The following is a 9,986-nucleotide window of genomic DNA, read 5'->3' as shown; positions in this document are numbered from 1 at the left end:
TGAAATGTATCCTGTTTAATTGATGTATTAAGGTCAGTTGAATAATTGAAAGCCCCTTTTGAAGGCCGGGGTGTGGTAGAGCACAGACACCCCTCTGAAAATGTCAGCATACACGCAGTACTTCTATAATGACACTGGGTTTTGAACAACTATGTTATCAAAGGTTTTAAATGTAAATAATTTAGGTATTTTCCAGTAGCTCTTAGACTTTTTTATAGCATGTAGTTGTTAGCCTCCCTCTGTCTGCAAGATGTTAGAGTAGAGCGTCAGGGTTTAGTCTGTTGTGGCTTTATATGCCTGTTTATGGGGTTCTGGCTGCAGAACATGCATAGAAATTATTTAACGTCCTTGGTTTTTAAATGAAGCGCAAGTAGCTAATAAAACAGACATCTACTGTAAGTAATGGCATCAACAAAATTTGTATCAATGTTAACTTCATAAACGTGCAGCGATTGTCTATGAAAACCATTTTAATCACTTTGAATTCCTCCCATAGAGCACACAAAGAACTGTTTTGCACCATGAAGCGCAGTAAGCACCGTGGACACAAGGAGGACAGAAATGGAGGTATCAGTAGCTAACTTTACATTAATTGTAATCCTGCAACATACAAATGCAGTGTGACTTGATTTTCCATGCTTTTATTAGCTTTTTGGGGTCTGTTTATCAGTCCCACTGTCTTCAGAATAAAATGTGATAAGCCTTACTGTGTGTCCCCCTCATTTGGTCTCCAGACGAGCCAGCTATTCTGGAGACAGAAAATCTGGATCGCCAGGGCATGTTCATGGGAGGAGGACCAGACCCTGACACCATTTCACTGGCCTCAGTCACGGCTGTCACCACCAATGTATCAAACAAGAGGCAAGCATGGTCCTGTTGAGGACATGTCTGCCATTGTTAATCATGTGCATCCGTCTGAAGATTTGTTACAGATTTTTTTTAACACGTCATTGTCTCATAGATCTAAGCCAGACATAAAGATGGAGCCCAGTTCTGGAAGACCAGTAGATTACCAAGTAAGAGAAACTCATCATTTTAATGGCACATGCATGGTTGCTCTTACTTTTTAATCTTATTTGTGGTACATTATCAATCAATCAATCAATCATCAATCAATCTTCCAGCCAGTCAGTATCACCTGATCATTTGATTCCAGGTGAGTGTGACAGTGATTGAGGCCAGGCAGCTGGTGGGACTGAACATGGATCCAATGGTCTGTGTGGAGATCGGAGACGATAAAAAGTACACCTCAATGAAGGAATCAACCAACTGCCCATACTACAATGAAGTGAGTCAGTCATTACAGCATACTGTGTTTATATACATTTTATTTAAATAGAGGCTTGATACTGTGACATCATCACAAACTCTTTTCTCTCTTCCAGTATTTTGTGTTCGACTTCCACGTCCCCCCAGATGTGATGTTTGACAAAATCCTGAAGTTGTCTGTAAGTTTTTTAATTCATTCAGATTCTTAATTTATAGAATTCCTTGTTTGCTACAAGACAAGTGTATTTAATGGTGCAATGTTACTTCCCCTAATCCGCCCTCAGGTAATCCACTCTAAAAATCTTCTGCGCAGTGGAACACTGGTTGGAACCTTTAAACTGGATGTTGGCACAATCTACTCCCAGCCAGGTAAAGGATCAACACAAAATCAGCCTCAATATTACAAATCAGTACCACTAATACAGGTATTTCAGTGTTTGGAGAATTTATTGTCTTTTTTTTCCTCTTGCAGAACATCAGTTTTACCACAAATGGGCTTTATTGTCTGACCCTGACGACATCACAGCGGGTTGTAAAGGCTATGTTAGGTGTGATGTTGCAGTTGTGGCCAAAGGCGACACTATAAAGACCCCACACAAGGCCAATGAGTCTGATGAAGATGACATAGAGGGGTAAATACATTTTCATCACACATGATTCTTTAATCTTATAATAGCTAAATTTTCAAGAAGGGCTCTGGGTAGATTCCATATATTACCCCCAACAACTGAACATAACACATCTGTGTTACTGTGGAGAATATTTTAATATATGCAATTCTCAATAATGAAATCCATCATAGATTATACTTTCATCTTTCAAAATGAATGTAGAAATTCCTGCAGTCCTGAATTTTTCTCAGCCCCCCATTGTGTGCCAGTGTCTTGTTTGTTATCCAATTTCATCATTTCCCATTTCTGTGTCAGCAACCTCTTATTACCTGAGGGGGTACCTGCAGAGCGACAGTGGGCTCGCTATTACCTGAAGATCTACAGAGCAGAGGGACTCCCAAAAATGAACACCAGCATCATGGCCAATGTTAAAAAGGCCTTCATAGGAGAAAATAAGGACCTGGTTGATCCTTATGTCCAAGTTCAGTTTGCTGGGCAGAAGGTGAGTGATAGAAGATCTCAAACAATCATTGTCCCATATTGCTGTTACAGTGCAATTCCCAAATTGATGCAGGCATAAATGAGGATTGTAATATGTGATTACAGGGAAAAACATCAGTTCAGAAGAGCTGCTATGAGCCCATCTGGAATGAGCAAATTGTTTTCACTGAGATGTTTCCACCACTGTGCAAACGCATGAAGATCCAGATCCGCGACTCTGATAAAGTGAATGATGTTGCTATAGGAACACACTTCCTAGACCTGCGGAAGATTGCCAACGATGGGGACAAAGGTGGTTTATCATTTTCTCTTTTAAAAACATTTTAAGTTCTCCTTCCTGAATTTTGAAAACTTGGAAGATTGGATTTGTATAAAAAGCATCTGTCGGGCAGGACCTTTCCTTCCATAAATTGCAAATCATCAGATTCAAATTATATCTGTTCTGTATTTCAAAGGCTTCCTTCCCACACTGGGTCCTGCCTGGGTTAACATGTACGGCTCCACCCGTACCTACACCCTGATGGACGAGTACCAGGAGTTAAACGAAGGACTTGGAGAGGGGGTGTCCTTCAGGGCCCGTCTGCTCATCAGCCTGGGTGTGGAAATCCTGGACCCCTCCTCCCCTGACATTACCAGCTCCACAGAGGTGCAGTTGGAGGGAGTACCCAACATCTCAGAGGTGGGTCCCTGCCCCGATGAGCAGCCATGCAGAGGAAGTTAATTGTTCCTCCCTGCTGACAGGTCATTGTGCTGCAGTTATTGTGAATTATTAATTGTCTTTATTTAGCCCACCTGGTGCATTATTAACATGCTATTTGGATTAATGTGGCTTCTTTTTGTTGCCGGACAATGTAACTCACAGCAAATTCAATTGAGCACAGAGGGACCGTATCCATGGGCCCTCAGGGATTCAGTTCTCACTGTGCAACAGCTTGTATTACAGGATTGTCAGGACCACTACATCACTTTATATGTTATCAAAGTGCAACAGCTGTCAACATTTGATGAATTCGTTTCTTGTTTGGTTTCTAAATTTTACTCGGTGAAGAAAAAAGTGAAGAGAGTGGGGCAGTGTTTACTCACATTCAGACACTCACGCGTGTTTGGTTCACAGACCGCGACTGGGAAGGTTGAGGAATTTTTCCTCTTTGGATCGTTCCTCGAGGCCACAATGATTGACAGAAAGATTGGTGATAAGCCCATCAACTTTGAGGTCACCATAGGTATTTTCCATTATCTACTCATTATCATGTTTTGAAAACTTGTCCTATTTAGTTTATTTTTCTTTTTACTTAGAAAATGTGCAGGTTTTTTGGTTAAAAATTCTTAGATTTAAAGTGGAAAAATGAATTTTTAATATATTAATCCAACTATTGTTACTGTAATTCATGTGAAATCAAAGAGTTTTGGAGCCCAAATGTTGATTATCATAATTATGCAACTATTAACACTGCTGTTTGCCAGGTTACTACGGAAACGAGATTGATGGAGTTGTCAAGCCAAAAACAAAAGGGAAGAAGGGCGGAGGCGATGGTGACGAAGAAGAAACTGACCTGATTCACAACTCCAGTGAGGAGGAGATGGACGATGACGGAGACCTGACTTCAGTGGCAACTACACCTCCCATGAAACCCGTCATCACTGATCGGTCAGGGCAGAAATATCATTATTATAGAGCAATAAGATGTTTCCCACATAATCATTGCTGGTAATAAACATGGATTGCAGTTACCTATTTGGGTATTGGAAAAATTATTCTAGGTAGTAAAAAAAGTTTAAAGTAGTTTAATAGTTTAACATTATTGCTTTTTGCATATCACAATCCTTTTCACATTTAACCAGCCGGGTTTCTTATTTAAGCTTCCTGTTTCTTATTCTAATTCACAGAAACTACTTCCACCTGCCGTATTTTGAGAGGAAGCCTTGTATCTACATCAAGAGTTGGTGGCAGGATCAGAGAAGGAGGCTGTACAATGCCAACATTATAGACAACATTGCTGATAAACTGGCAAGTCTCACACACACACAAAAGTTTGGTGTGTAGTTTTATTAATTAGCCTGTTGGCAGGTGAATATGTGTATGTGATTTCTTAGTGAGCCTTAAGAAACAGCCTACATATTAAATAGTGTAATGAATATTATGCAAACTTGCATGTTGCATTGCTTCTATAGGAGGATGGACTCAATGATGTGCAAGAAATCATTAAGACAGAGAAGACCTACCCTGAGCGCAGACTGAGGGGAGTCCTTGAGGAACTCAGCCAAGGATGCAGGTGCTGCAAACATCGTAATAACATGTTGTATTTATCATGCACAAGAATGGGTTTATATGGATTTTCATACTGATGGAGCTCCTCTTCTTTCAGTCAGTTTCTTTCGCTGGCAAACAAGGACCAGAATCAGTCTGGCAGAACCAAACTTGACAGGGAGCGACTGAAGCTGTGCATGTCAGAAGTGGTATGTGAATGAATAGAGGAGCGATGCTTTTCTTCTGCTTGTTGATTGTAAATATTGGTACTTGCTGAACTCTGGACTGTTTCTGGCTTTAGGAAACCATCGGCCAGCAAGCGAAGGCCATGAGGTCACAGGTGAAGAAAAGCACAGTGAGAGATAAAATCAAGCTGGCTCAGAACTTCCTCTCAAAGCTGCGCTTCCTGGCTGACGAAGTAAGATCTGCAGTGTTATGTTTGTTGTACATGCGTGTTTCGTTTCTTGGTCGTTTCATGTTTTATTTGAGTGTTCTTCCTCCTGCAGCCTCAACACAGCGTTCCTGATGTTTTCATCTGGATGATAAGTAATGGGAAGCGTATTGCTTATGCACGTGTCCCTTCCAAAGACATCCTATATTCCAGTATAGATGAAGAGAGGGGAAAGGAGTGTGGCAAAGTCAAGACAATCTTTCTCAGGGTGAGTTTACAAACAACATTGTAAAATAATCAGAGAGTAGTTAATATAATCTGATAAGTACTTTGAATCATTTATCAAACTCCTTTCACCATCTGTAACCAAGCGGTTTTGCTTTAATAAAAAATAATTATTCCCTTTGCCTGATATTAAAGATCCCTGGAAAGAAAGGCTTTGGTCCTGCTGGCTGGACCGTGCAGTCCAAGATAGAGATTTATCTGTGGCTGGGTCTGAATAGGCAGCGCAAAGACTACCTGAGTGGCCTCCCCAATGGATTTGAGGAGAATAAGTTGGCCAAAGGACCTGGTATCCCATGCTCACCTCCGATCAGCCTCACCTACATGAGTAAGACCATCAACCAATTCAATAGTCCTCATGCTCACTTATTCACAGTCTCAAATAAAGACCTTCCTTCTAAAATTTTCTTTCACATGTTTTAGAGATGTGTAATTGAGATAATACCAACAACATCTCTGCAAATGTCTTGATCTTGAAACTTCCTATGAATACTTCTCTACAGTGAAGCAGATCTTCCAGCTGAGGGTCCACATGTACCAAGCTCGCAGCCTGTTCGCTGCTGACAGCACAGGCCTGTCCGATCCTTTCGCAAGAGTCTTCTTCTCAACACAAAGTCAAGTCACCGAGGTAAGCGCACTCAAAAACACTTCACAGGAAATCACCTGTCAGCCTTCAATATGATTTATTGCACAGCTTCACCTTAAATGTTGTTTCCTTGCCAGGTGTTGGCTGAGACTCTCTGCCCCACATGGGACCAGCTGCTGGTCTTTGAGAATGTGGAGCTGTTTGGAGAGGCCAGCGAACTGAGAGACGACCCTCCGATCATCGTCATTGAAATCTATGATCAAGACACAGTGGTGAGGGTTGTTTTGAAATAGTTTCCTTTTGAACATGAGCAAAGAATCTCTCTCCACACGGCTTGAATTTCCAGATAGTAACAGTCTTATCATGCTCGTCCACCTTTATCACCTAATAATTTAACAGTCTGTCTGTCTTTCAGTTGAAATGTAAGACTAAACATGTTACTTAAATACTAATGAATCTAAAACCAGTGTGTTAGACCCCCTTAATATTGTGTTCCTCTGTTACTTGGAGTTTGAACATGTACCAGTTTTGTTTGTGTCAACCTGTAATGACTAATATTTCGAAGAATGCTTTTTGCTGACTGACAGTTTCATATTTGCTCCTGTCGATATCACCATTGTTTTGGATGACCCTTTGGATAAGTAGAGTGTGGCTTCTGGTGGCTTGGTGTACTGTAGAGGCACTGTAATGTGTGTAGAGTAAATAGCATTAAAAGGCATGCAAGAGGAATAAGATGTACGTCAATGGACTTGTTGCTAATTCACAACAGTCCATGAGGATGATGGACTTGTACCTGTTGCATTCCTTTAAGTGAAACTTTTGTGCTTTTTGTCTGTGACCAACAGAGAATTTGGACTCTTTGTAACCACTAACTGCAAGAGAGATTTAATGGCATATATATATATATGTATATAAATGTGCTTACATAAATGTGTCTGTTTTGCAGTTCACTGGTTATTTTAGGGCTCATGCTTTTATCTTCAGTGTCTTTTTTTATCTATAGTCTTTGCATCTAGAAACATGTGCATCTCGTGCCATGTTTCTTCCTGCTGATTGGACGAATCACATAAGTAATTATTTACACCATAAATAACCTTATTTACCTGCTTTTTTTGATAAAGCCATTGTAATTGAAATACTAATGGACTGGGTTCATTAGACTAAAAAGACTTTCAAATATTCAAACCAGCTGTTTTATGTTGTGGACATTTAAGGATTTAACCATTGTATGCTTCCAGGGCAAAGCTGACTTCATGGGCAGAACCTTTGCTAAGCCTGTGGTCAAGATGGCCGATGAGCACTACGGCCCTCCGCGCTTCCCTCCACAGCTGGAGTACTATCAGATCTACCGCGGGAACTGCACTGCTGGAGAAATGCTGGCGGCCTTTGAACTGCTGCAGGTTAGTCATCCAGCTGTGAGCTTACATGACTGCAGCTGTCACATCATATCAAAAGCATATGTGTCATTATGCTTTCATGTGTTGTCTCGTAGATTGGCCCCAATGGGAAAGCTGACCTGCCTCCCATAGACGGTCCTACAGATATGGACCGTGGTCCGATCCTGCCTGTACCACTGGGGATCAGACCAGTGCTCAGCAAGTACAGGATTGAGGTAACATGAACATTGATTTATTTACCAGGAAAATATGTAAAGTCAGTGATGACATTTACTGACCAAAAATTCAAAATTCAAGAATTCAAACTTGAATAAAATGAATATAAAATGATATGAACATTGGTGAACTCTCCTATCCTTCAGGTTTTGTTCTGGGGCTTGAGAGACCTGAAGAGAGTGAATCTGGCCCAGGTGGATCGGCCTCGTGTGGACATTGAATGTGCCGGGAAGGGAGTACAGTCTGCCCTCATCCCCAACTACAAGAAAAACCCCAACTTCAGCACCCTCGTCAAGTGGTTTGAAGTGGTACGTTATCATTTAAATGACTAGTACCTTCCACACAAATTGGCAAAGAAGCATCGAGTGCACTGCTGATGAATTCCTGTAAACTTGTACTTTCTCAGTTTGTCTAATTCTGGATTTTGTGTGTCAGGATTTGCCTGAGAACGAGTTGCTTCACCCGCCACTGAACATCCGAGTGGTGGACTGCAGGGCTTTTGGTCGCTACACTCTGGTCGGCTCCAACGCTGTCACCAGCCTGCGGAAGTTCATCTACAGGGCGTCAGATAAGCAGGCCAACAACTGGTCCACAACAGGTAAAAACTAAAACATGGGTCTATTTTTTTTTTTTTTAAGTAGGAACAACAGTGTGTGTGTAATATGGTTCCTATGAAGGACGGTGTGTGATGATATAATAAACAATATTATGTTGTCAATCTCTCTTTCAGAGGAAATCATTGTCGTCAACATGGAACCTGAGCCTTCTTATAAGAAGATGGACACTGTGGTCAAACTAGACTCTGTGAGTTATATTTTTTAAACTTTATGTAACTTTTATTTCAAGAATTAGACCCAGTTTAAATAATAATCCCACAGGAAGGACATGAACTAAAACAGACAGCTCCTGAGAAACAGCATTTGCACAATAACAAACTAAGAAATACAGAGTGAAAAACAAATCAGTGAATGATGATGACAACTGCAGTATTTTCTAATTGTCCAGCAAAATATTGTCATGTGATTTCACATTATGAAATCTGGTTTTCTACCTAGTGCTCCGATGCTGTGGTCAAAGTCGAGGTGAGCAAAGTGCTGTGGTTGCTTTATGTTTTATAATCAAAATTGAAAGATTTTATGTTGTTTACTGACAAGATGTGTGATGCTTTTTGTACAAAAAGGATGACGATAAGGATGGAAAGGGGAAAAAGAAGAAGAGGAAGAAGGGCGATGAGACTGAGGAAGAGGAACTTGATGAGAGCATGTTGGACTGGTGGTCCAAATATTTTGCTTCTATTGAAACCTTGACAGAGGTGAGAAACGGGATATTAGCACAGACATTTTGAATGAAATTCTAAATACAGCTCAGCAACTTGATAAAAACAATTTAACTTTATCCATTAAGTTTTTCTTTCATAACTTGAAAATTGTGTTGGGAAAAATTGTTGGATTTTATTTGGCTCTCAGTCAATACAGTGACTTTCTGGTCTTACAGGCACTCAAGGCTCAAGAAGCAGCTCTCTCAGATTCAGAAGACAAAGAGGACATGGACGCTGCAGATGGTGGAGGTAAAACCAGACGACCTTAAATAAGAGTGGCTTACTGTTTTTTGTATTCAGTTTCAAAGTTTCATACTATCTACTATACTTCCATGTGCCTCTGTGTCAGCCCCGTGCTGAGTAGTATCTTCACGTTAGTCTTAACATTTGTTCTGGCGCTCCTTGTACTCAGACGTCATTTTCTAGCACTAATGAAAGACAGAATAGACAAGCAGAGAATAACACTATTGCTCGTGTATAAATAACATAGATTTTACTCGACTTGTCAAATGAAGTACATGCATGTTTGTCCTTTATGAGCTCACTAACTCTGTTGTTTTCTTCTACAGTGCAGTAGTGAACCTCGTAGCCCGAGAATGCCTCCATGTAGATGCTGACATGAATCCAAATTTCTAAGCGTGGGACAACCGCTTTTTTCTCTCCCATATGTGCATATTAGTCATATGCCTGACATGAAAGTTGTCAAAGAAAAATTGCAGCGAATTGAAACACAGACAATGCAAATTTGATGACACGATGAGCGTTTATTGACGTGATATAAAATAAATTAAAAACATGTTTGATTCTGTGCTTCGCCAATGAGGCTGCACAGAATCAGCTGTTTATTATGTGACCAAATATATTATGCATGCAAATGTAGCATACACTGTAGTAAATGGTGCATGTTACTATACATATACTTTGACATGATTTGACTGTGGCTTGTCAAGTTGTGAGCTTTGCAGAGTCCACACAGCTGCCTGCCAGGAGGATCCTGCCACAGTATCCCCACTGAACTGTATACTGCAACAGTATACAGTTCATTGGCATGCTTGTTCTACGCTATAACAGCTGGTTTTGACAACTTTCATGTGGAATTCATGTCTTGAGTGCTCTGCTCCTTCACCCCCACCCCACCCCTCCACACCCGCATCCCCTTCACCCCTT

At 40.7% G+C, this 9,986-nt stretch overlaps 1 protein-coding gene across 1 annotated transcript in view; it reads left to right on the top strand.

The window, feature by feature from the left end:
* The first annotated feature begins 521 nt into the window (after positions 1-521).
* Positions 522-9,986, top strand: part of LOC111665816 (otoferlin) — a 13,831-nt gene continuing 4,366 nt past the window's right edge. The window contains 27 exon segments of the mRNA XM_087177887.1: positions 522-567; positions 735-861; positions 962-1,016; positions 1,157-1,288; positions 1,386-1,448; positions 1,554-1,638; positions 1,742-1,901; positions 2,196-2,382; positions 2,487-2,673; positions 2,837-3,060; positions 3,496-3,604; positions 3,846-4,029; positions 4,269-4,389; positions 4,554-4,654; positions 4,748-4,838; positions 4,931-5,047; positions 5,136-5,288; positions 5,441-5,630; positions 5,806-5,930; positions 6,026-6,160; positions 7,127-7,288; positions 7,381-7,500; positions 7,648-7,809; positions 7,937-8,305; positions 8,557-8,583; positions 8,682-8,813; positions 8,996-9,068. Of these exon segments, the coding sequence (XP_087034013.1) occupies positions 522-567; positions 735-861; positions 962-1,016; positions 1,157-1,288; positions 1,386-1,448; positions 1,554-1,638; positions 1,742-1,901; positions 2,196-2,382; positions 2,487-2,673; positions 2,837-3,060; positions 3,496-3,604; positions 3,846-4,029; positions 4,269-4,389; positions 4,554-4,654; positions 4,748-4,838; positions 4,931-5,047; positions 5,136-5,288; positions 5,441-5,630; positions 5,806-5,930; positions 6,026-6,160; positions 7,127-7,288; positions 7,381-7,500; positions 7,648-7,809; positions 7,937-8,305; positions 8,557-8,583; positions 8,682-8,813; positions 8,996-9,068 (3,637 nt within the window).

This window comes from Seriola lalandi, unplaced genomic scaffold (assembly GCF_002814215.2).
Source record: "Seriola lalandi dorsalis isolate HSWRI2012SDOR001 ecotype SW California unplaced genomic scaffold, Sedor1 jcf7180002054660, whole genome shotgun sequence".
Lineage (NCBI taxonomy): Eukaryota > Metazoa > Chordata > Actinopteri > Carangiformes > Carangidae > Seriola > Seriola lalandi.
This window is presented reverse-complemented; position numbering and strand designations above follow the sequence as displayed.